The sequence below is a fragment of the Pelobates fuscus genome, chromosome 3 (assembly GCF_036172605.1).
Source record: "Pelobates fuscus isolate aPelFus1 chromosome 3, aPelFus1.pri, whole genome shotgun sequence".
Classification (NCBI taxonomy): Eukaryota; Metazoa; Chordata; class Amphibia; order Anura; family Pelobatidae; genus Pelobates; species Pelobates fuscus.
In genome coordinates this window covers 106,584,446-106,610,613 of record NC_086319.1, presented here as the reverse complement: position 1 = coordinate 106,610,613, position 26,168 = coordinate 106,584,446, and the positions used below count along the sequence as shown (strand labels likewise).

Here is a 26,168-nt window from a genome sequence, read left to right as displayed (position 1 = left end):
TGATGTGTATTTACTAATGTCTTGATAATCAATGATGACGCAAAATGCCTCTTAAAAGGGCCTGCGCGCCCGCTTTTCTTCACTTGCCAATAAACTTTCTCGAAGTTATTTTAACCTGAACTCCGTGTGTCAGACTGAATTACTTCAGCGTATATACGCAATTCAATTTTCTTAATTTGGACAGGAACAGATAGACATTTAAACATTTTGGTTTACTGCTAAAAAGTACCATAACAACTTTGGCGCCCAACGTGGGGCTCCGGGCTATGTCTGGCCGGTGAGCCGTCCTAAGGAAGACGCTGTTGGACGGAGGAATCCGGGGGGAAGGAAAGGAGATTGATCACCTCCAGGTACACGGTAGAGACTTCTGCAGAGCCACCGGTATGTTCCGACCCCTTTGATTGACCCGTCCACGTGTCTGTGACTGCTTCCCGGGAGGACATCAAAGACAGGTAATATCTTGCCCGGAGTCTCGTTACTCACTTGTTTACCTGCATTTAGTCTATCTGTTGCCTGGGTGTGTTTGAATTGTTTGCTTGTTTCCCCTTTTTGGGATAAAGGGGGGGTGGACCTGCGGGGGTTTTGCCTGGGGTCCTTTGTATGCCTGCTCTCCCCTTTCTGGGATAAAGGGGGGGGTGGACCTGCGGGGGTTTTGCCTGGGGTCCTCTGTTCGCCTGTTTGCTAGTTTACCCCTTTTGGGTTAAAGGGGGGTGGACCCGGGGGATTTGCCTGGAGTCCTGTTGCCTGTTTACTCCTTTTAGGAGCCACGTGGCTGTGGCTGTAGGGAAAAAGGGGGGTTGACCTGTGGAAGTTTTCCTGGGGGTCTTCTTTGCCTGTTTACCTCTTTTAGGAGCCTCGTGGCTGTGGCTGTATGGAAAAAGAGGAGTGTTGGAACTGTGGATTTTGTGTAGACTCATAATTTCCTGTGATCCTTCTTGTGTCACTTTGACAGCCTAGCTAGCTCCATTGTGCACAGAGGTGGTAACCCACAGCTTCGAGCGCTGAGGCTGGTGGAATTCCAATTTTCTTTTATTTGTGGCGGGCGGATTCAAGCAGGCATTGCTTGTCTCCAGCACCACGTAGTAGTGAGACTTATGAGTGGGTTTCATAGGGGCACTACGGGAGTGAGGATAGAGGTGGCCACTGTTAGTGGACTGCTGTAACGAGGGAGGCTAGACAGGATTCGGGTCGGAGAGGATTGCTGTTTCCTGTGGCCGCTGGTAGTGAGACTTGAGGAAGTCGTTCTCCGAGCGGGGACACTACGAGGTTGAGGGAGGTGACTTAGGTCACGCGAGTAAAGGAAAGGTTTACTGTTGATTTTATTTGAACTGTGATGCATGCACTGTATTTCAATTGTATTGTTGTCTTGTTTGTTTAATTAGGAGTCATTCAAACTCCTGTGTCTGTCTCTAAGGATTTCTCCTTACCTTTTTACCTTCTCTACACTTCCTATATTATTACTCTATCCACTCCTATTTCTCTTGATAGAGAAGTGATTGGTCACACACTTCTCACCTCGCTCCAATCCGTGTCTACCACCCCGGGTAGGCGGATTCAGTGACTAGTCTACGTTTTGGGAAGACGCACTTGAGGGGGACCCACCCTTTCCTCGAGTGGCAGTCGAGCATTGTAGACGTTCTTGTTCCTTTTTCCTTTTCTTTCCCTATATCTAGGACGCTGGTGTAGGGGGAGGGGGAATATGGGGCAGGAGTTGAGTAAGCCCGGTAGGGGCTGGCTCGCATGTGATTTAGTTGAAGACAGAGAGGGAGAGGAAATGGTTAAAGGTGTTGAAAGAATTGCTAAAGTGTGTAAAATTGCTGTGCCTTCATGTGGTAGATTACAACCAGAAAGCTGGCGTAGATTACTGACAGAGAAGAAAGGCAAGCTCACAGATAACGATTTATTAAAGACTGCTGAAGCATGGTACAGAGTAGCGAAAGCTATTCAGCAGGAAGGTTGGGTTGAGGAAGAAATAAATCACAAAGGTGTGAAATTGTTTGTGTATCATAATAACTGTGTTGCTGGGGTATTCCCTCAGCCAGCGCCCCAAAATGGCGCCCAGGGGATGTCTATCCCCAAGGTTCAGTCAGCAATAGGTGATAGCCAGCTGACTATGTTCCCCACTCCCAATCCTCCCGATGCCCATCCCATCACCTCCCCTGTCTGCCCGGTCCTGAATTCTGATGGATCTTTCTTTTCCCCTTCCCCGTCCCTAACATTCCCATCATCCTCATCCATCCCCACACTACCTTCTGTACCTAATCCTAACATTTCATCTGCCATTTCTTCTCTACACTCTCTCTCCGTTGATAACCCTACCCTTCCATCTGCACCCGCCCAGCTAACTACCCCCTCCTCCCTTGCTCCGGCTCCTCCTTCTACACCCACCCCTACCAATCCCTCTCCGTCCTCTCCCGTAACCGCCCCCACCCCGGCCCAATATCCCACCTCCTTCCCAAATCCCCACCCAACTCTCCTGCCCTCCCCAGCCTGGCCATACCCTTTCCCGTACCCCATGGCCCTGCCCTATCCAAATTATCCATACCCCCTTCCCCAAGCCACTCCCCAGGTTCCGGTCATGCCCAGTACGGCACAGTCTGCCCCGGATGTGCCCGCATCCAACATGGCCGCCACTTCTTCCCTTAACCCCAATGCAGCTTCCGTTCACGCCCCCAGTCATTCAGCACCCCTGATGCCGGTACTTCCCGGTGACTACTTATCCCAAGATTATGACCCCCAAGCTACCCCCGCATCTGGGACTCCCTCCCATCCCCCGGTTCTGTCACCTCAAGCGGGCCCCTCACGTAGAAGGGCCCAGATCGTAGAAATCGAGGAGGAAGAGGATGACAGGGTATCCCAGGACTCATTGGAGGCTGCGGGAGCCTCAGCTCATCGTTCTATCGATGATCCCTTTGGACACAAGGGTCGGGGAGAACGGGCCCCTCCTAAATATGTTGCCTTTAACCCCACTCAAGCTAGTGCTTTAATGAAATCACTCCCTGACCCAGAAAAGCAGCCTATGCCTTTTTACCGAGGGATAGTTCAAATTCAAAAGACTTATTCCGCCGCATGGCGTGATTTACTGAGCATTTGTGCTATTAAAGCAGGGGATGCATATTGGCCCAGCATGGCCCGCCACCTCAGTACAGATCTGCTCTCCAGTGATGTTGATTACCCCTCCGGAGTAACTTTTTGCAACCAATTAAGAGAATGGGCTAAGGACAAACTTGCAGATCAGGCTGCTGGCCTTACTGATGTTATACAAGATAAAGGAGAATCGGTGGAAAGGTTTCATGCAAGACTGTATCAAATGTTTACAGATTTGGGGTTTGATCTTACTGATAAGATCCATTCACAAATGCTGTCTGGTGCATTTGTCCAAGGTGTTAAAGATTCCATACGCAAGGGAATCATTGCTGCACGCCCTGAATATAAGGTTGTTCCTCTGGATACTTTACTTTTAGTTGCTAGAGGTCTGGAATCTGCCCAGACCCCAAGAAGACCCACCTCAGCTCCTCTCATGGTGTCCCGCTCCACTCCTGTCCCAAAAGGCACCAAACCTGAGGATGGACATTGCTTTAATTGCGGGGCCAAGGGACACTTTAGAAGTGATTGCCCTGAACCCAAGAAAGAACCCAAGAGGCTGCCCAAGCCTGCCCCGGCTCCCAAAGCCACTAAAACAGTTCCAATAGTTGAGGAACCAGATGATTAGGAAATTGGCAAGCCTGTGTCATTAACCCCTGTCATGGCAGTGTCTACAGGGGACAAGGGGGGGCCACTTGCTACAGTGACTTTACCCATTGAGGGCCAACCAACCACATTTCTTGTTGACACAGGTGCAGCCCGTAGTGTTCTGCGAGAACAAGACCTGCCAGACCCATCCTTTCTGTCAAATATTGATGTCTCTTGTGTTGGAGTGGATGGCCAGCCAAGACACAGCCCTTTAACAACTCCACTACGAGTTGGCACTAGCCTGCTTGCTCGCTTTGTGGTATCCTCCACATGCCCAATTAACCTGTTAGGCGCTGATGTTCTCTCACGCCTGCAGGCATCTATCACCTTCACTCCAGATGGACAAGTAGAAATGTCTACACCTCTATCTGAATCAGACACCTCAGCCTTGTGCTCCCTACCTCTGATGCTGCATTTAGAAGGACCCCATGGGGAAGCAGCAGAACCGAGGTCCAATTTCCCAGAAGTGTTAAAAACACAGGTGCCTGCTAAATTATGGTCCTCAGGCCCAGAGGACATAGGTCACCTAAATGTCCCACCTGTGGTGGTAAAGCTTATTCCAGGAGCTAAGTTACCAAGAAAACCACAATATCCTTTAAAACCAGCACAGGCTGCAGCCATTTCTATCCAAATCAAAGCACTCTTGGAGAAGGGTGCTCTAGTGAAATGTAAATCAGAATGTAATACTCCATTATTTCCTGTGAAGAAGAAAACTCCAAAAGGTGAGCCAGAAAAGTACAGGATGGTTCAGGATCTCCGTGCTGTCAATGAAGCAACTGTCCTGGACACCCCTCTTGTACCAAACCCTCATACTTTGCTCTCTGGAGTCCCACCATCTGCAAAGTATTTAACAGTCATTGATCTGGCTAATGCCTTTTTCAGTGTTCCACTGGACCCATCCTGTCAATACCTGTTTGCTTTCACCCATGAAATGCAACAGTATACCTGGACTGTCATGCCCCAAGGGGCACAAAATTCTCCAAGTCAATTTGCAAGAGCCATGTGCACCATCCTTGACCCATGGCAAGCTGAACACCCAGAAGTTGTTCTGCTCCAGTATGTGGATGATTTACTGCTCTGTGGAGATGATATACCCACTACTGAAAAGTGTTCAATTAGTCTTCTTTGCTATTTGGCAGAACAAGGATGCAAAGCTTCACTCCTCAAGCTGCAGTTCTGCCAACCTTCAGTAATTTTCCTTGGTCATTGCCTATCTCAAGGTACCAGACACCTTACTCGGGACCGAGTAAGGGCCGTACTGGATATCCCACCTCCAAGGACTTCTAAATCTCTTCATGCCTTCTTAGGCCTCATTTCCTACTGCAGAGCATGGATCCCAGAAGCCTCTCTGCTCATGCAACCTCTCTATGATGCACTCAAGTCAGACCCATTCTGCCTGACCAATGAAGCTCTGGATAATTTCAAATCTCTTAAACGTGCCATAGCTTCTGCTCCTGCCTTGGGTCTACCAGACTATACCAAACCCTTCAAATTATTTGTCTCTGAGAGACAAGGCCATGCTACAGGAGTTCTTACCCAAACTAATGACTTAAGAGGCCGCCAGAGGCCTATTGGATATTTCTCATGTCAGCTGGATATTGTGGCCAGAGGGACTCCTTCCTGCCTTCGGGCTGTTTTTGCTGCAAGAGAACTCATTGAAAGAACTGCAGACCTAGTCCTTGGCCATCCTCTGGTTGTTTTGGCCCCTCATGACATTTCTGCCATTATCAACCAAGTCCAGCTCAAGCACGTGTCTCCAGCCAGACACCTGCGCCTACAATGTCATCTTCTCCTGCCTGACAACATTTCCATACAAAGATGTCAAGTTCTTAATCCATCCACTCTTCTTCCACTCCCTGAGGGGGGTATCTACTATGGATTTATCACGGATGAGACCTACATCTACCTGCTCTGTGGATGTATCAAGAAAATAATGCATCCACATTTAACATTTTACGAAGACGAGACACCTCTCTGTGAAGGACCGGATTATGCCTTCTGTACCATGTGGTAGAAGCCGAACATTACTCCTGAAACTTGCTACGAAGATGAGCTTTACCACTGGATTGATGTGAAGCTCACTGCTCAAGATTTCTATTGTGACTCTGAAGGCAATAGCATGGTTCTGATCCAATTACCTCCAGAACTCAATTACCTGTACCGTCATTGGGATACTGCTATCCCACATATTCCTGTTACCAAGTTGAAAACAATGTCATGGAATGATCTTGGGCCCATGGCAAAGTTATGGGCCACCATGGATGAAACACAGCTACAGGAATATGGTATTGCCAAATACCCAACAACTGATCTTCTTGAAGCATGGCCACGCCATTTCCTGGAAAAGGAATTTCAAGATCTGGTCATAGTGAATGATTATGACCCAGAAACACCTCATGACTGTTTTGAACAGATGAAAATGGAAACAGTGCACTTACCAACGGTGCATGAGAATCCATTACCAGATCCAGATTTTACCCTGTTTGTGGACGGTTCAAGATATGCTGATGAAGAAGGAAAATACCATACAGGATATGCCGTAACCACAACAGATTAAGTTATCAAATCATCATCTTTACCGCCAGCAATGTCTGCGCAAGAAGCTGAATTACAAGCCCTGACTTCAGCATGCAAAATTTCCGAAGGAAAACGTGCCAACATCTATACAGATTCAAGATATGCTCTGGGTGTGGCACATGACTTCGGCCTCATTTGGAAGACAAGAGGATTTCTTACCACCGCCGGTACACCAGTCAAACACAGCTCTGCAATCAAGGAACTAATGGATGCCCTCCTACTCCCTGAAGAAGTGGCCGTTTTGAAAGTCAAGGCACATGGGAAATTGGATACAGATGAAGCAAAGGGCAACTATTTGGCTGATCAGGCCGCTAAGCAAGCAGCCAGAGATTTGCAGGAAGTGGATGAAGAAGTGTCCGGACAAGAAGAAGAAGTTCCTGTTTTTGCTCTGCAAACCCTTCCTACTGATTTAAGAATTTTGCGAGAACAGCAAGCTGCAATCACCCCTGAAGAAACCCAGAAATGGAAGAAGAAAGGAGCTATCCTAAAGGACGGAATATATTACAACAACTTTAAATTCTGCCTTCCAAAAAATTTATATCCAGCAGTTGTCCAATGGGCACATGGGCCTGCACACCTGTCAAAAGACTTAATGGCCGCCCTCATACAAAAGTATTATGAAGCACCTGGAATCACAAGATTGATCAACAGCTTCTGTAGGGCCTGTGTCATTTGTGCAAAATGCAATCCAGGAAAACCAATCAAAGTGCCTTCAAAACACCTGGCAAAACCCATGTACCCATTCCAGAGAATTCAAATTGACCACATCCAAATGCCCAAGAGTGGGCCTCATGAATATGCACTAGTAATAGTGGACATGTTCTCAGGCTGGCCAGAAGCCTACCCAGTGGCCAATATCACTGCAAAAACAACCGCAAGACGCCTACTTACAGATATTGTATGTAGATTCGGACTTCCAGAAGTCATTGAAAGTGATCAGGGCCCAGCTTTTACACCCATTCAACAATATTGGAATCTAAAACTTAAAGATTGCAGTTTATTGATACATGTCCTGTATAAGGAAGGGAACATAGTTAATGCGATGCAGACCCTGTTTAGGAATGGGAATTATAAGGCTAATGGTGACAGAACTAGTTCCCATACTGCTAATGGAGTGTTTTACATTCTGTCTATGTCTAGTATGTTGTCAGGGCTATAGAATGAGGGCCCAAGATAGAGCAAGAGCAACAGAGCGGGACACAGCCATGCCCCCCCTCATTGTTTTGTTATAATGTCCACACCCGCTAGGCACGGGTGACCGTTCTACCCCCCCCTTTTTTTTTTATTTAAGCCCCCATCCAATGCCCACTGGTGGGGAAATCACAGGTCATCACTTCCTTTTAATGGAGGCTGTAGACCTCTCTTTTAGAAATATGGGAATCATAGTTGACCCTCATACGTGTTTCTATGTATGTAGTTTAATCCTTTCTAGTTTGCAACTGACTAGCAAGCTCTGGCCAATTACCACACTGTAATCGTGAGTTCCACCAAGGTTTTTTTTTTAGCCAAAAATCCTTGCACCAACCAGGAGTATGAGTCTTAAACGGTGAAAATGACAATAAAACAGAAAAACAGCCAGACTATGAGAGCAAAGGAGACAGAGGGTCCTCAGGGTCTCTTTGGACCACGTGACCCCGGTAGTCACATGGTTCCCGTGACATCACATGTTCTTTCGCTGGAGAGGAATCAGCCGCTACCCCGAAACATACAGGACCATATATCTCTGGCCCCTGACGCATGCCGAGACAAACTGATGTAACTTCCACCAGTGGCGAGTGCGGTGCATGTCGGGAGCTGTAGTTTTATTTTTCCTTAGAAGTATGGCGAATTTACTGTAAAAAACTACAACACCCTATTTCCTTTATGCGCAGAGAGGACAGCTTCCGCCAGGCAGCCGGCAACGTGTGTCAGCGGTGAAGTGCTATATTCGGCCTGCACTCAGTATGACGGTCAGTGGGTTTAATAATGCTCCGTTTATAATGAGTGTTTCAATAGAGGATATTAATAATAATAATGTTATTTACAGTGACCTGTGCTCTGGGTAACTCACTGGGATTGATCCGAGCAGCTGGTTTTGCTCTAGGTTCTTTGAGGGAGTAATTTCCTCAGTAACAAGTTGGGTTCTTGTGCAGTAATTCACCGAGTTCCATAATTCCAGAACACAGAGTCTGGGGATTATAATTTGTAGAACAGAATTCCAAATAATTATCTAGAACTTGCATCACCTGTAAAAAATCTCATTCACAATCTATACTACTCTTTGATGGCTTCAAAAAACTGATGCACTTCCCAGATATCTACCTAATGGCAAAAATACTTTCTGAACATCTTAAGTGATGATAAATGGTACTTCATGAACCAGCTGCTAGACACCCTCAGACCACTTACCATCATGTGGCAGAAGATACATTACTGCTCAATTACCTACCATATGTGGTGTCACGTGATTGACAATTATGCCTCAGGGGTTTATCATATTCATTTCTTTCCAGTCTCAACTTGCACCATGTAATGGTAATGAAAATACACATGAAATAGAGGGACTGCAACCAAACAAATATAAACTGTAAAGATCATGTTGTTTTGCTTGGGGTGTCCCTTTACTAATCTATTAATGTGTGATGGATGCTAAAACGAATATACTTTTGGAAGTATAGCTATGTTTTATTGCAGAGCTAAACACACATCTAGTGGCTGTCATCCTGATTTAGTGCCATTCTTGTAGGACTGTCATTTGTCAGGAGTGACAGCCTGCTGAGTTCGTTAAAGGGACACTCCACTACCCATATGCAAAATAAATAAAAAACAAAACAACATTGTTTAGTAAATATACACCAAATGAAAACTTGCATGCATTTAACCATGCATTTTTAATTTGGTGGTATACCTAAAACAGCATCCCAAAGCTGCAGACCTCTTGACTGTTTTTTTTTTTTTTTAAATAAAACAAACCCCCCCTTCTAACCCCACCCAGACTGCGGCTGTCCAATCACAGTCTTCCCAATGCAGCTTAAAGGGACACTATAGTCACCCAGACCACTTCAGCTCAATGAAGTGGTCTGGGTGTCAGGTCCCTCTAGGGTTAACCCTGCCTGATGTAAACATAGCAGTTTTCTGCTATGTTTACATCTGGGGTTAAGCCAGCCTGTAGTGGCTGTCTTCCGGACAGCCAATAGAGGCGCATCGGCAATGATTGAGGCATATTATGCCTCAATCACGCAGTGCGTCCATGGGAAAGCATTGAAAAATGCTTTCCTAAAGACACTTTGAATGCGTTCGCGGCAGTGCCGCGCATGCGCATTCGGTGACGTCAGACAAGGATGCTGACGTCGGCGGGGGAGGAGAGGTAAGGGAAAAAGCCATGGGGTGTAACCAGGTTAATTTATAAAAGAGTCAATTTCTATTGAAATCTGAACTTTTCTCAAAAAGAAGAAAATAGGACACACTCTTCACATATAAAGCTTTATAGCAAGTTAGTGTTTTAGGGGTCTGTAGTGTCCCAGATGACTTAATCACATTGAAGTGGTCTGGGTGAAGTGTCCCTGGCCCCCTTAGCCCTGCTCTGTAAAACCCTGCAGTGTTAAAGAAACTGTAATGTTTACATTGCAATGCTAAGACTGCCTCTACTAGACAGCCACTAGAGGCGCTTCCTGCAGTTTCACGGAGTCTGACTCAGTGAAACAGCGCTGGAAGTTGTCACGCTTTGCATGAGGACATCCAGCATGTTGAAAAACGTCATAGGAGACCATTGACTCAATATTTTCTTATGGGAAAGCCTTATGCGCACAGCACTTGCTGTGTATGCACATTATGTCCCTCTCATATCTCATAGGCTGATGTCCACAGGGGAGGAGCGTGAGGAGCAAGGGGCTGATGGTACCTTTTTATGAATTTGGAGGTACTGTGTGCTTCCTCAAACTGAATTGGAGAAACTGGATGCTGCTGGAGAGCAATCTTTGTGGGTTAAACAGTGAAACTGATGAAGTTGTTATGGTGTCCAGAGTGTTCCTTTTAGTATATTTTTTAGAGGTTTTTTTTTCTGCAGGCATACTTATCTCTTCCATCATCCAGTCCAATGCTTGTCATAGAGAAATATTGTGGATGAAAAGCCCATACTCATTAAGTGCCATGCTCCCCAAATCAAAAGCTCTCTGAGATGCATTGATTGAAGAACTGGGTCTGATTCTGTTGTAGCACCATAAGCATCCACTAGTCTAGAGGCTGTCAGGATAACAGCCTCTAGAAGTGTGTTTAGCCTTGCAATATAAACATTGCCACACCTCCAAAAATATATTTGTTTTAGCATGCATCACACATTAAAAGATTAATAAAGGGACATCCCAAGCACCATAACATGATCTCTACAATTTAGTTTTGTTTGGTTGCAGTCCCTTTGGTACTTGTCAACTATTTCCAGGTGGTTTGATGAAAAAAAGAGATGGAGAATTCACCTTCCTTCTTATGTGTCCAAAATATTTGTAAGTTGGATTTGGTCTTGCTGTATTTCCATTACCCCTGGATGATTTACGTTGACCGGGACCCCATGTCAATTTGGAGGCAGTGAAAGATGTACACAGAAAACTTGCACCATAGCCAGTTTATTAATGCTGCCTGTGGAGTGCCTACAACAATATGGTTCAAGTTTAAAAAGTATGCTTAAAACATAATATTTATCAGTTTTAATGTAATTGTAATATTTTTTGGAGCATAATAACGTATAAGAAATGGTGCTTGAACTACAGCTCTATTGTGAAAACCACGAGAAAGATATAATGTACTAGATTGTAAGCTCGTTTGAGCATGGCCTTCTTCACCTCTTGTTTCTGTCATTATTTTGTATAATTACCAATTTGGATACCGCACTCTCCTGGTTCCCAGGGTGCAACCAGGCCTAAGGTTGGCCAATCCTCACAATGTGATTTGCAAAAAAGTAATAATGGTCCAGGCACTCAAGTCAATCCAGTGGGCAGATTTATTGGAGCAGAATCAAAACAACGTTTCGGCCCACAACAGCGCCTTTGTCAAGCCATGTTGTGGGCCGAAACGTTGTTTTGATTCTGCTTCAATAAATCTGCCCACTGGATTGAACTTGAGCGCCTGGACCATCATTACTTTTTTGCAAATATTATTTTGTATGTCCATTACTTGTTAAATATTTTAAGTCCTATAATTGTAAAGTTCTGCAGAAAATGGTATCGCCATATAAATTCTAATCAGTAATGCAGTACACACCTTATGGATCTTCAACCAGAAAAAGAAGCCTACAGAGGGAGTTACTTTTAAAAGTGAAGCCTCTCTGCATCCCCTTCCTCACAACAGTATAATTGGGATAGGACCCCAAAATGCATGTCCTTGACAGAGTAGGTGCCTACCTCTTTAGCAATGAGGGAACTGCAGCTCCGGAGGGTCAGGTCATGGCTGTAGGAATTCCAAAGAGGCCTGCCTTTGGAACGCATATTGAAGCATGCATTTCATTTATAACTTCTGGCATGCTGGGTGCCATGCGAGGTGAAAGTGTGGTCATGCACTCTGCTGGGCAGCTTCCTAGGATGAATGCACATACGGGTGATGTTGCGTTCCATTGCACCTCACGGAGGGTCTTTATACACATGCAGTTTGATCTAAGGCACTTGGTGCCAAATTCAAAAGGTTATTTAAAGCCCAGTAATGACTTCCTGGCTGACAGGTGCATGTGATTTAGTTATACAGCTTGTTCTCACCTGAGGCTTTTTAAGGTATAAAATAGTGTATTTATCTTTCTTTATCTTTATTCTTAATTAACTTCCCATTTAATAGTTGTAGCCTACCATTATTTTGGAGTATGTCTACTCCACCAGAGCAAGTTGACAAGCCTATTGGAAAAGACAAAATGGCAGCAAAAAAAACCAAAACAGGCATTTGGTCTGCACTGACGGCATTCACTTCTGCTGGATGGTTAAAAAAAAATAAATAAAATTTTGTAGGAAAGATGCTACAGATGAAGCCATTTGTTTATTCCCCCTCAGAATCAGGCTCTATTGATTCCACAGTATTTATAGACTTCTGCTTTTAGAAGTGCTAAGACAGCCACCAGAGGTGCTTCCTGTAGTTTTATGAAGTTGAACTTTGTGAAATGACGTTGGACGTCCTCATGCTTTGCTTGAGAACATCCAGCGTCTTCTAATCCCCATAGGAAAGCAATGAATTAATATACGCGCGTCATTCAGTGATGGAGCGCAACTCAGCGCAAAGGGACATTGGCACTGGAATCAGGTCAACAAAAGAAAGGGTTTTTAGATTTGGAGGGACCGGGGAGCCATGCAGGCAGAGGTACACTTTAGTGTTAGGAATACTTCTCTAAGGAATGGGCATCTAACAAATTTGCAAGGGTGTCACATGGTCTTGTACTAGATTGGATGAAGAATAATCTCTTTTCTAAAGTGCTACAAGGAGCAATACAATTAATACATGGCCACCTTTGTTTTGTGTGTATCCCTGAGGTGTGTACTGGCTTTATCCACATGGGAAAAATTTTATTTACCGTAAATTCTTTCTTCCCACGGATTAAAGGCAGTACAAGTTTCCTTTCCTATTATTTTTGCCACACATTTGTTGGCTTGTATTATTACTGGGGCATTTCGGAATCTTAGCCATACTATATTGTCAGAATGAGGAGGTTTAGGATAAGGAAGGGCTTAACTTTTGAAAGTCTCTCCTTCAGTAGGCTGCGTATCCTGGAATAGAATGTTGAAGATCCCTGGAAACGGCCTCTAATCCCAGGGAAAATACATTTACAGGAAGTAAAACTACATTTTCATGAATTTTCTTTTTCTCTTTTTTTGCATATACATAGGAACGAAAAGGAACCGCTAAGGTTGATTACCTTAAGAAGATTGAGAAGGAAATTCAAGCAAAATGGGAAAGCCAGAAAGTGTTTGAAGTTGATGCCCCAGTCACCAACACTCACAGCAGGTCAGTTTTTTTTTTTGTTTGTTTTTTTCTTAGGCAAATAATTCTCATTTGCAATACTGAAGAAAATGAGTGCTTTTCAGTTTGCTTGACATCTTTCAATTCAATCTACAGGGCCTGTAAGTATTGTCAGAACTGTAATGATCTGTATGCAATTTAGCAAGTATTGTACAGGCATTGTGTGATAAGAATTACGTTTTCTGTTGAGATCTCCGCTAAAGTGCAGTGTTAGTCTGTGCCAAAGGCTACATCAGGGCTTGACAAATTTGTTTGGAATATAGGAGCCAGCTAAAAAAAGTTAGGAGCCAGTAATTTTCAACGAGAAAGTGCAATTGTTAAAGGGAAACTATAGTCACCAGAACCACTACATCCTGATGTAGTTGTTCTGGTGTCTATAGCCTGTCCCTGCAGGCGTTTCAGTGCAAACACTGTCTTTTCTGCAAAATGGCAATTTACATTGCTGCTTGGTAACACCTCTAGTGACAGTCACTCAGATGGCCACTAGAGAGTCCTGGGTCACTGCTGCACCATGTGCAGCACCCAGGTTCAGTGGGGCGCTGAATGTTCCTCATAGAGATTGATTAATGTAATGCATCTCTATGAGGAGATGCAGATTGGTACACTTGCTGCGCATGCACAAAGTCCTCCCAATGTTTTCCTAAGGGAAAGCATTGCCTTAGCTGAGATCATAAAGATTTATCATCTCAGCCATGGCGAAACTGGCACGGTGTGGGAAAATGGTGAGTAAAAACACCTTCCTCATGCGATCGGAGGGGGCAGGTACCTAAACGCGCACACACTGACCGGCTCTCACTCTCACTCACACACACAAACTCTTGACAGGCTTGCACACACACACACACTCTGACAGGCTCGCACACACACACACACACACACACTCTGACAGGCTCGCTCACACACACGACAGGCTCTCAGGCGCTCACACACACACTCTGACAGGTGCTCACACGCTCGCACACAGCTTCTGACAGGCTCGCACACAGCTTCTGACAGGCTCGCACACAGCTTCTGACAGGCTCGCACACAGCTTCTGACAGGCTCGCACACAGCTTCTGACAGGCTCGCACACACCTTCTGACAGGCTCGCACACACCTTCTGACAGGCTCGCACACAGACACCTTCTGACAGGCTCGCTCGCACACAGACACCTTCTGACAGGCTCGCTCGCACACAGACACCTTCTGACAGGCTCGCTCGCACACAGACACCTTCTGACAGGCTCGCTCGCACACAGACACCTTCTGACAGGCTCGCTCGCACACAGACACCTTCTGACAGGCTCGCTCACACACAGACACCTTCTGACAGGCTCGCTCACACACAGACACCTTCTGACAGGCTCGCTCACACACACATTTTTGTTTGAATTGCAATCCACTCAGCCTCCCTACCTTTGGGAGAGCTGAGAGGGTCTTTCCTGGGGTCCAGTGGGGCTGCACTTTTCCTGTGTGCGAGGGAGTAGTACTCTGCCTGTAGCTCCTCTCTGCTCCCTCGCGCTCTGTAATGATGCCGGGGCCGCAATGACGTCATATTCCGGCTCTCGACATCATTAGACAGCGCAAAGGAGCAGACAGGAGCTACTGGCAGAGTACTGCTCCATCGCACGCCGTCGCCTCCTCCATGCTCTTCAGGGCGGCTGCCCGCCCAGCTCCATGTACCTGCGGGTGGACGGCCACCTCTATGTACCCGCGGACGGGCGGCCGCATTCAATAATCTCCATGAAGGCCGCCGTCAAAGCTCCCTCCCAAACTACAAAGCTGGCAAATCCCAGACACCAGGGCGAAATTTCTAGTCGCCGTGGAGATCTGGTGCCTGGGATTTGTCGAGCCCTGGGCTACATAATATCCCTCACAGTGTGGAACATTGTTCATTGGTAATGTAAGGGGCACCGTATTCACAATGTAGCACTATTGGTGGTCAGGTGGCAGGTAGTTACTATGGGGCCATTTGTTTTTAAATTATCTTTCAAATGTGTTTAACACTCATAGTTAGTAGAACATTTGCCTCTCACCTGTACATGTTATGTTAAATGCCTGGAACTGTCATGTGAGATGAATTTCTTCACACGTGGAACCCTTGAAATAATCTATCACTTTAAACACCATAACAACCTATACTAAATACAGTATCTCATGCCCAGTCTGCAGGATTCATTGTACCTTGTAAAAAATATTGTCAATCTATGTTGTGGGATTCTTTGTTAATCAATATGCTGTGTGTAGTGGATGCATGGAATGTTACCCAGTAGTTTGTGTGTTTGGAAAGCAATGTATCACATTTTGCTTGTGTCTGGAAAATACCCTGAAATGGTGTTGTAATTAAGGCACGTGTTATTCTCCTGTTTGTAAACCAAATAGTGTAGAGGAAGTTACGACTCTGATCCCTGAGGTCCAGTGATATTTATTACTGGACCTTTATCAAATACGCTGTCAGAGAGAGAGATTGACAAATAGCACCATCCTTTCTTTATTTTTATTTTTTTACTTTGTGCAGTGTTGTCTGTTAATTTCTCCCTGTTATTTTGTTTAGTGTAAAAGTTGGTCTTTTCATGCCTAAAATGTCTCTTGAAATGCTTTTAATTAAAAAATTGTTATAACTGTAATAATTTTTTTTAAGCTTACACTTTTCTAAAACTCTACATATTATTTTGTTTTGGTTTTTTGTTTTGATAACATTTCATATTTCATTTTTTTTTTTCAGTTTGTTCATTCTTTTCTTCTTACTTTTGGAGCTGCGTGTTTGTGTACAATATAATTTAGTTTTTTTTGTCAATATATATTTGATTGTCTTTTCCTTAAAATGACACGACCAGATATATGCGTATGTTTTCTGGGTAAATATTTGTTTTCTTTTTGCATAATAACATGACCCATCTTCTTACTTTCAGCAAAAACAAATACATGGTGACTTTTCCCTACCCATACATGAATGGACGTCTTCACCTTGGGCACACTTTCTCCCTGTCCAAATGTGAGGTAAGGTTATTTATTAAAAAAAATATGTCCTTACATGTTTCCCAATCATTTTAGCCATATATATTTGAGAACGAGATTCTCAATAAGTGTAGCTTTATATATCTGGCAGAATACCTCGCAATGATTGTAGCCTTATGTATAGCTGGAATCCAGTTTGCATTGATTTTAGCACTTGTTGAAATGAGATTTCAACATGTCCTGCATATTGGCTTTGGGTTTCTGTCTGTTTATATTCCATCTGCGTCTTTAAATGTCTGCGGTGTGAAGTAAGCTACCATATAACAGTGTGTGTGTTTTTTTTTTGTTTTTTTTAAATATACATTTTTATTGAAAGTTCAATACAGAATAGAAATAAAAAACACAATAAAAGTGTAACAATTGCATAACAGAATTTCAAACAACATTCAAGAGATACAAACAGAAGTGTTAATAAATGGTTACAGTAACCCTTAAAAAAAAAAATGTTTTGTATAACTTAATATGCCATATAGGGCACTGTTTATAAGTTCCTCCTGAATTTAGCAAAAAAGGTTAAAAATATGTTTTATTGACTTGGAATTCAGCACTGGGCGAACCTCCCAGTCGGCAACAGTCTCACACGGTTCAATCAAAGGCATCTCATAGATTAGACTGTTTCACCAGCTCAAGTGATAGGGATAAACAAAGAAAAAAAAATTGACTAGGAGGGAGCGAGGAGAGAGCAAGCTTCCCCTAGCAGGCATGCAGACTGAATGGGCAATGCTAATTACATCTGTTGCCAGCACAACAGACATATTTTATGCACAGAATTGATATTAGGCAGCCTGGATTTCCTAAGTCATGTGTGCCAGAGATATAACTAGCTCCCAGCACAAAATTGACTATATCTCTGGATATGCAGTGTTTCAAACAAATGCACATCCAGACTCCTACCACCATGACCACTTCAACTCACTGAACTGGTCATGGTGGTCGGCGTAACCCTTTAATCTCCGGTGGCGCAGTTGTAAACATTTTATTAACATTAATAAAACAACTGTTAAAATGTAGTAAAATTCACAAGCAATACCTTTAAAAGTAGTTCACAACATTCCTTAACCCCTTAAGGACCAAACTTCTGGAATAAAAGGGAATCATGACATGTCACACATGTCATTTGTCCTTAAGGGGTTAAAAGTAGTTCACATTTAACACATGCCTGTCAAATAATATAAAGATGCATGGTTTCTGTTTTTCCTTATTCTTCTCTCATACACTGTTAACCTCACTGAGATTTATGTTTGTTACTTCTAGTTTTCGATTGGCTATCAAAGATTGAAGGGCAAAACATGCTTGTTCCCATTTGGTTTGCATTGTACTGGCATGCCAATTAAGGTAATATTTGTACCTTCTGTCAAAGCTAATGTGTTCTGCATTAATTATTATTATTATTTTTTTTTTTTTAATCATTTAATGGTTTACATTTGTTTTCATTTTAAAACGATGTGTGTGTTTCTTGCTCATTTGATTTGTCTCTTTATAAAATTCCCAAAAGAGAGAAATTATAAATGATATTATTTATTTGTCAATATATTGATTTCTTTAACTTTTTAATGACTTGATTAAAAAGTGTTTTTTTTTTTTTTTTTTTTTTTTATGACTGTTCTTTTTACTTCTAGTTGTTACAACCAAAGCTTCTGATCGGAAGCGTTTTCGAAAAGTAAATTTGGTGTACATAAAATACATATCCACACACTTTGCAAATAATGACCACATGTGAATAATTCCATAAGTCTTTGTATTAGAATTCTTATATAATATTATCTTATATAATATTGAAATTGGTATCTCCAGTGGTTGCGTTACTTATAGTGATACAAATTATAACAATGTTATATATTTTTTTAAATTTTTATTTAATAAATAGCTCTAAATATTTAAAAAAAAGTTTTAGTTAATTGAACTGGCATCAGCAGCCGCTGTATCTTATGGAAAAAAAATTCTTGTATTTACATGGTTTTATTTAGAGAGTAAAAGTACACTCCAAACACCATAACAGTGTATGTTCATTGCATGGTATGATGTTTGGATGCCCCCTGTCCCTGCTTTACAACACATGGTTGTTTATAACTGCAGTGATTTGCAAAAATCGTTGTAGCTGTAAGCCTGACTTTTTTTCTCATGTACAATAATGAAGGAAGCAACTCCTCCTTCTTTATGTATACAAGTATTTGTACTGTAATACAAGTGCCTACCTTCCCTTAATACCATCTTATTCATGATTTATGAAGTTATTGAGTAGGGTAAAATAAGTGACATTCAACTATTATCAAAAAGTGTAAATCTATGGGTCCTATTCAATAAACACTGAATTATTGGAGAATTTTGAACTAACTGATGGCATGCGTCCACTCATTAGGCTTGTGCAGATAAGTTGAAAAGAGAGATGGAATTGTATGGCTGCCCACCGCAATTCCCCGAGGAAGAGGATGAAGAGGAAGAAGCTCTTGCAAAGGAGGAAGCTTTGATCATCAAGGATAAATCCAAGGGAAAAAAGGTAAAGAAACTACAATGCATTATATGGTATTGAGATTCCAATAAAAAAAAAAAAAGGCAATCCTAAAATGTATTCAACAACTGTTTGTTCTGACGACATCCAAATTTACTAATGAATCCAATAAAATCACCATTATGGCTTCCACGGCAAGACTTGATAAAGTGCCAAAAGACAGGAGATGCATTAATTGCTGATTACCACGGTTTTGCCAAACTGAGAGCCTGCTACTGCTGAATGTCTGTGATGATTGCAATGGATTGAATAATAAATGTATTTCTATTTCACTGGAACCAACAGAGGTGGAATATCTCTTGAGGTTGGTGATTTTTAAAAGTTTAGCTTCTATATGTATGTGAAAGGACTTCCTATGCTGCAGTCATGAGGGTGGGAGCTACAAACGTTTATTATTGAGAAGCACGGCACATTTTTGTAGGGTTGAAACGCTTGTGGAAATGTTGCAATGCTGCTGGGGGGGGTTAAGATGTGTAGAATGCTAAATGCAGACCCATAGAGTAACTGAGCACTTGATGGAATTTAAGAGTCTCTTTAACCCCTTAAGGACCAAACTTCTGGAATAAAAGGGAATCATGTCATGTCACACATGTCATGCGTCCTTAAGGGGTTAAGCACCATTTTAACTTTGCATCTTTACAAATTGGAGTATAACTATTGTGGAAGGTTTACTTAGCAGCTGTACCTCCTATTTGGTGGTCTTCTACTCTGTGAGTGCTAGCGCGGAGGTACTCCTGGGCTGCTCAGGGACACACATTACTCTGTCTGCAGTCACGGTGCACGGCACCTCTCCCCAATTGTGAGAATAACCCCGTCCGCATGAACAGAAATTTCAGTAAGTCCCTGACCCCACACTGTGTGAAGAGCAGCAACTGAAAGCATCTACCTGACAGTAGCAAACTTATGTCTCATTTGCCAGCTGTGGCATGTGCCATCGGCTCGCCATCACTGCCCTAGAGTGTCAACGCAAAACTAGACCACAACCTAGATGGGATGGCTGTTGAAAATGGCTCCTGATTATTACTCTTGCACGGTTGGCAAACCCTTACATTTTCAAAATCTTTTATACCTTACTTTCTCAAAATACCTTTCCTTTCTTCTTTCCTCATTTTGAATTTTTTTTTTAATCTGTTCTCTTGGTTATTATGACCTGCCTGTTTTAATGATTGCATAGTTAATATTCCCCCCATCTTTTTACTTCTCTGTGTTTCCATTTTAAGAATTTTTATTTTGCCACACCAGTGATTCTGGCGATGGACTGAATACCATAAAAAATAAAACTTATGGGTTTTACAGTTTACCTTCAATTGGTTACCAGAGCTTATCTCTTGATGAGTGTTACATAACTTAATTTCTAATGATGTGCTCTTATATTTTGTTATAGCACATAAATAGTTATTATGATGCTTTAACATGTATTGGTCTTTACCATGCTTTGCATCACTTTTCTCTATAATGTGACCTTATATTTATTTAATACATTATATTGCTAGCAAATAATAATAAAAAAAATGCCTTAATAAATTCAAAGTGTCTCTCCGTGCACTGCTCCAATTAGAATTCGGCCTATGGTTATTGATCTAATCCCAGAATCTTCTCTCCAGACGAGGATTATGGAATAACTAGTTTAAAGAGCAGATCCACTCAACACATGGGATGACTTTTCTTAGGAACTCCTCAATAAACTGATTGTAGTCAGATTAAAGGACCACTATAGTGCCCTCAGGGACCCCCTCCCGCCGGGCTGGATGGAGAGTAAAGGGTTAAAACTTATCTTTATTCCAGCGCCGGGCGGGGAGCTCTCCTCCTCCTCTCCGCCTCCGATCCTCCCTTTCGGCTGAATGCGCATGCGCAGTGAGACAGCCACTAGAGGATTTGGAGGCTGGATTTACCCATTTATAAACATAGCAGTTTCTCTGAAACTGCTATTTTTATATAAAAAAAGGGTTAATCCTAGAGGGACCTGGCACCCAGACCACTTCATTAAGCTGAAGTGGTCTGGGTGCCTAGAGTGGTCCTTTAAGGATGCTATAGGTTCATGCAAAGCTTGGTTCACAGTGTGACTGTTGTTTTTTTTTTGTAATTCTTTATTTGTATACGACATGGGTGCTGAATATACGGTCATCCAGGGTTACAAACCTGGTATGTTACAAATCACAGATTGTATACATATGCAAAGAAAAACTGTTAACAAACAACATGGTGCTATTGGTCGCCCGTGCCTGTAGAGTCAGCTGAGCGAACAGTTCTAACTATCGGTGGTTCCCCTGTTCGTTTGTTTGCCTTGTGTGCTGTTCCAGTGTGACTGTTTTTTTAACTACAGTTGAGCTGTAAGCCCTTCCTATGGTCTGCCACACGCACAGTAGTTGTGAAATTGGCGCTAGAAGAAAAAATGTGTGTGTGTGTGTGTGTGTGTGTGTGTGCGAGCACTGAAAAACAAAACATAATATATATATTTTTTTTATCGCTCTACATTTTCTACATTTGGGTTGATGAATAATAAAGCCATTACTTCGGCCAAAGAAGTGGGAGTTTGTCTGATAGTCCTGCTTTGTAGCGACAGCATTTTTTTCTTTTTTTGCAAACTACTGCGGCTATAAGTCACTTTTCAGAAATCGGAGTGGGCTGAGGGTGCTCACCATTATTGCAAAGTGCTTGTGGCGCTTACACTGACCTTTTAATATTTGTGTGACTCCTCCTGTCTGCCAGTTGACGTTTTAGTTACATTTTCCTTCTGCTATTCAAGTCTTTACCCTAAAATGTTACCGTTTGTGACAGAGTAAAGCAGCAGCAAAAACTGGCTCTTCAAAATACCAGTGGGGAATTATGAAGTCTCTCGGGCTCACAGATGAAGAAATAGTTCATTTCTCGGAAGCAGAACATTGGCTGGAATATTTCCCTCCTCTTGCTTTGCAAGATCTGAAGAGCATGGGATTGAAGGTAAAACCCAAATTAGTGACATTTAACCTAAATGTTTGCAACAAATGTTATTGTACAAATGTAAAAAATATGCATTAAAATGCAGAAATTATTCGCCTTTCTACTGAGATGTATTGGTATATGCTTTGAATAAAATTTTCTATGATTTTAGTATGGGTCTTTAGTGTTGCATGCCTATTTCATGGTTCCTGAGTTTTTTGCTGGAGATGGTGGCAAATAATCTTACTCCTAAATCTAGAGGGGGAAATATTATTGATGCTTTTTAAATATCTGGGTAATTAGTTGGAGACAATCAAACAATATTTTATGTTCCATGTAATACAGGGCTCGACAAACCCCAGAAGCCAGGTCGCCATGGAGACTAGAAATTTCGCCTTGGCGTCTGCTATTTGTCATCACTTTAGCCAAGCTGCGCAGGAAGCACTGAAGCCGGCCGCTGCCTGGAGCATGGAGGCAGTGCGCCAGGGTGCAGTAATCTTTTTGCAGTTCTTCTTTGCTCCCTCGCGCAATGTTTATTGATGACGTGAGACAGAATATTAAGGCCCCCCCCTGGCATCGCTACAGAGAGGGCATGGGAAGCATAGAGGAACTTCAGGAAGATTAGAGAGCAGCCCCAATGGACCCCAGGGAAAGATCCACTCAGCTATCCCAAAGGTCTGTTTATGTACCTGCCCCCTCCGATGACATGAGAGGTGTTTTTACTCCTTTTTTTTTTTCCCACGTCGTGGCAGTTTCGCTGCGATTGGTCCCGCCTCCATGGCTGAGATTATGATCTCAGCTAAGCCAATGCTTTCAAATAGGAAACCACTGTGAGGAATTTGTGCATGTGCAGCAAAGCACGCAGTGCAAATCAGCATCTGCTCATAGAGATGCATTGAATCAATGCATCTCTATGAGGAACATTCAGTGTCTCCATGCAGAGCTTGGAGAAGCTGAACATGGGTGCTGCACACTGCAGCTCTAACCTTGGACTTTAGTGGCTGTCTCAATGACTGTGTCACTAGAGGTGTTAGTAAGCAGCAATGTAAACACTGCCTTTTTTTCCTGAAAAGACAGTGTTTACATTGAAAAGCCTGCAGGGACTGGCTATAGACACCAGAACAACTACATTAAACTGTAGTGATTCTGGTGACTTTAGCTCCCAACTTTTTTTGCTGGCTCCTAGATTCCAAGCAAATTTGTTAAGTCCTGGTCTAATATGATGCAAAGAGACTTGTTTACAGTACAAGTATACCTTTTGTGTGTTTGTTTAGTGTGAGATCACATTTAGTGTGGCAAATTATGGATCAAATTGAATATTCCCCCCTTGTTTCTCTCCTAGGTGGATTGGCGTCGTTCCTTCATAACCACTGATGTTAATCCTTACTATGACTCATTCGTTAGGTGGCAGTTCTTAACTTTGAAAGACCGGAACAAGATCAAATTTGGAAAACGGTAATCTTAAATAGTTGTAATATCGCGGTAAATATTCAGAAAATTTTAGTATTTGAATGATACTTTTTGTTCAGTTGTAGTTCCGAATGTCATCAGGAAAAAGTTATGTCATATTTTAACATTATATGTGGTAGAACAATGAAATCTACACGTTTAGGTTGGCAATGTATAACAAACAAACACTGCAATGTGTTTAAAAGCATGAGATTTTTTTATTTTTTTTTGTATTTGTATCAGTTGTCAGGACTTAACTTGATCTCAAACTTATCATTTCCATGTAGATACACCATCTACTCACCAAGAGATGGCCAACCCTGCATGGACCATGACAGACAATCTGGAGAGGTGATGGCTTTAGATATATTGTGTCAAGACCACTATATTGCCATTCTATAGATTCTACAATTAAAGATATTAGCCATGTGAATGTATAGAACAAACATTCTTGCAGACATATATAGTCAATTGTGCTGACTTTCTTAATTAAGATAAGCAAAATACTGCTCAAAAACCTTCTAATTTGTGGCTCTCTTGCTGTCAATCTGTGCACACTCCTTGTGAAAATATCATTGCATTAAGTTTTTTCTTATAATTTTCACACTGTAGAACTCATTAGAAGCGGTTCCTCAATACATAATATTTATGAATCCTTGAAGGGACACTCCAGGCACCCAGACCACTTCTGCCCATTGGAGTGGTCTGGGTGCCAACTCCCACTACCCTTAACCCTGCAAGTGTAATTATTGCAGTTTTCATAAACTGCAATATTGACCTTGAAGGGTTAAGTCCTCCTCTAGTGGCTGTCTACTAGACCGCCACTAGAGGACACTTCCGTGTTCATAGAACACGAAAAGTGTGCTATAACGTCGCTGGACATCCTCACGCTATGCGCATTAGGTCTCCCCCGCCGGATGACGTCAGTGTGGGAGGAGCGTGGGCGGACCCTGACCCAGCACCGAGGGACATCAGCGCTGGATACAGGTTTTAACCCTTCAGCAACTTGGGATGGGGGGTGGGAGGGATAGGGGACCTGCAGTGCCAGGAAAACGGTTTGTTTTCCTGGCACTGGAGAGTCCCTTTAACCCCTTAAGGACACATGACATGTGTGACATGTCATGATTCCCTTTTATTCCAGAAGTTTTATTCCAGAAGTTTGGGGTTAAGATTCTTAGTTTTAAATTTGCGATTGGATCATCAAATCTTAAAGTTCATTAAAAACAGAAGGCTTATATTTTGCTTTTACTTACTGTACTACTTACTATAGCAGCAATCATAAAAATAAAATGAGTTAACAAGAAAAACAAAAAATATACATAATCTGTAACCGCAGGTATTATATCCACCAATCACAGCTACGCCAAATCTATAAAAGTATAATGTGATCAGTGCTTCTCCTCTGTCTTTTGCTGCTCCAGCGCAGAGTTAAGTAGTTTTTTTTTTTATTTTTTTGCAATGAATTTTGTGTATTATAATTGGTGTTTTCTCTAATTAGTGTATCAGACCTGTGAGCCTTCTGTAAGAAAATATAAGGTTTAACCCTTTAAGGACACGTGACATGTCATGATTCCCTTTTATTCCAGAAGTTTGGTCCTTAAGGGGGTTAATGAAATGCAAAAAAACATTAGGCTGCTTGGAAGCAAGTGCAGTGCAAACTGCAATTGTAGTACTGGTGTCAGGTTTAGGTTTTTGTGGATCTGAAGCAAACAAACAAACAAAGGGCTTAGTGAATTAACCACATAGTGTTGAGAATGTTATTATTTTTAATTTTTATTTATTTTTTTTATTTTTAGGGTGTTGGACCTCAGGAGTACACCTTAATTAAAATGAAAGTTCTGGATCCATATCCTGCAAAACTGAGGTGAAGACGGGTTTGAAAGTGAACTTTGTTATATAAGTATTTATTTATCAATGCTGTAACCTTGTAGCTTGCTAATAATATGTTGTTGTGCACAAGCCTTAACCAGCAGAGGGCAGTATATTATTAGTTATCCTGCCATATTATTTTCTGCCTTATCTGCTAATCCGTATTTCAATCGTTCTAATGTAACCTGACTTTTGACAGATAATGGTTTTCTATCAGCAGATGGTTTGTGTGTCCAGTTCACAGAATAATGAGTTTAAATTGTTTTACCTCCAAAATGATCTGCCACTCCAAGCGAGGCATGGATAGCAGATAATCTCATATCTTAATAAATGCATGTCTTATTCTGTTTAAATGAATGCAAACTCTGGATACTAATAAGGTTCTCATTTCCTGTAGTGGTCTAAAAGGGAAGAATGTTTTTCTGGTTGCTGCCACTTTGCGTCCAGAGACCATGTTTGGACAGACCAACTGTTGGCTAAGACCTGACATGCCTTATATTGCTTTTGAGATCGCCAATGGGGATATATTTATCTGCACACAAAGGGCCGCTAGAAACATGTCATACCAGGGCTTCACCAAAGACAACGGAGTGGTACCTGTGGTCAAGGAGTTAATGGGGGAGGTGAGTAACTCATTAGTTTTGTGTTTACATACATTTTGGTGCATCCGTCATTTTCAGAAGTACAGGTAATACGTTCTGCCTTGGGTGTGATATGATATAATCATTCTATACATTGTGCTAGACTTTTCTTTAACAAATGTATATATTAAAGATAGCACATTTTTATAGTTTAGATCTGATGTCCACTTTGGGTTCCTGATTATTTGTAATTCTCTTCTCAGTGATCTATTTAGTTCTATTGTGATAAAGGTGTTTACGTCTACAAATAGTTGTGATGATATTTTTTTTGTTTCCTGATAAATGTTTCCTTTGTGTGTTTGTCATGTCTAGGATCTTCTTGGTGCTGCATTGTCTGCCCCTCTAACATCCTACAAAGTGATCTATGCCCTGCCGATGCTAACCATCAAAGAAGATAAAGGTACTTATTCCTCCTTCTGTTTATTATTACACATGAGATATATATATATATATATATATATATATATATATATATATATGATATTTGTTTGTTAGGGCCACATAGTAAT

The 26,168-nt window shown here is 42.2% G+C and overlaps 1 protein-coding gene across 1 annotated transcript in view; it reads left to right on the top strand.

Moving 5' to 3' along the window:
• The first annotated feature begins 8,156 nt into the window (after positions 1-8,156).
• LARS1 (leucyl-tRNA synthetase 1) overlaps positions 8,157-26,168 on the top strand; it is a 65,429-nt gene continuing 47,417 nt past the window's right edge. Inside the window, exons 1-11 of the mRNA XM_063447396.1 lie at positions 8,157-8,258; positions 13,142-13,260; positions 16,167-16,254; positions 17,527-17,607; positions 18,632-18,769; positions 21,560-21,721; positions 23,043-23,155; positions 23,437-23,500; positions 24,946-25,013; positions 25,416-25,641; positions 25,972-26,059. Coding sequence (XP_063303466.1) covers positions 8,253-8,258; positions 13,142-13,260; positions 16,167-16,254; positions 17,527-17,607; positions 18,632-18,769; positions 21,560-21,721; positions 23,043-23,155; positions 23,437-23,500; positions 24,946-25,013; positions 25,416-25,641; positions 25,972-26,059 — 1,153 coding nt within the window. The 5' untranslated portion in view covers positions 8,157-8,252. The remainder of the gene's footprint in view (positions 8,259-13,141; positions 13,261-16,166; positions 16,255-17,526; positions 17,608-18,631; positions 18,770-21,559; positions 21,722-23,042; positions 23,156-23,436; positions 23,501-24,945; positions 25,014-25,415; positions 25,642-25,971; positions 26,060-26,168) is intronic.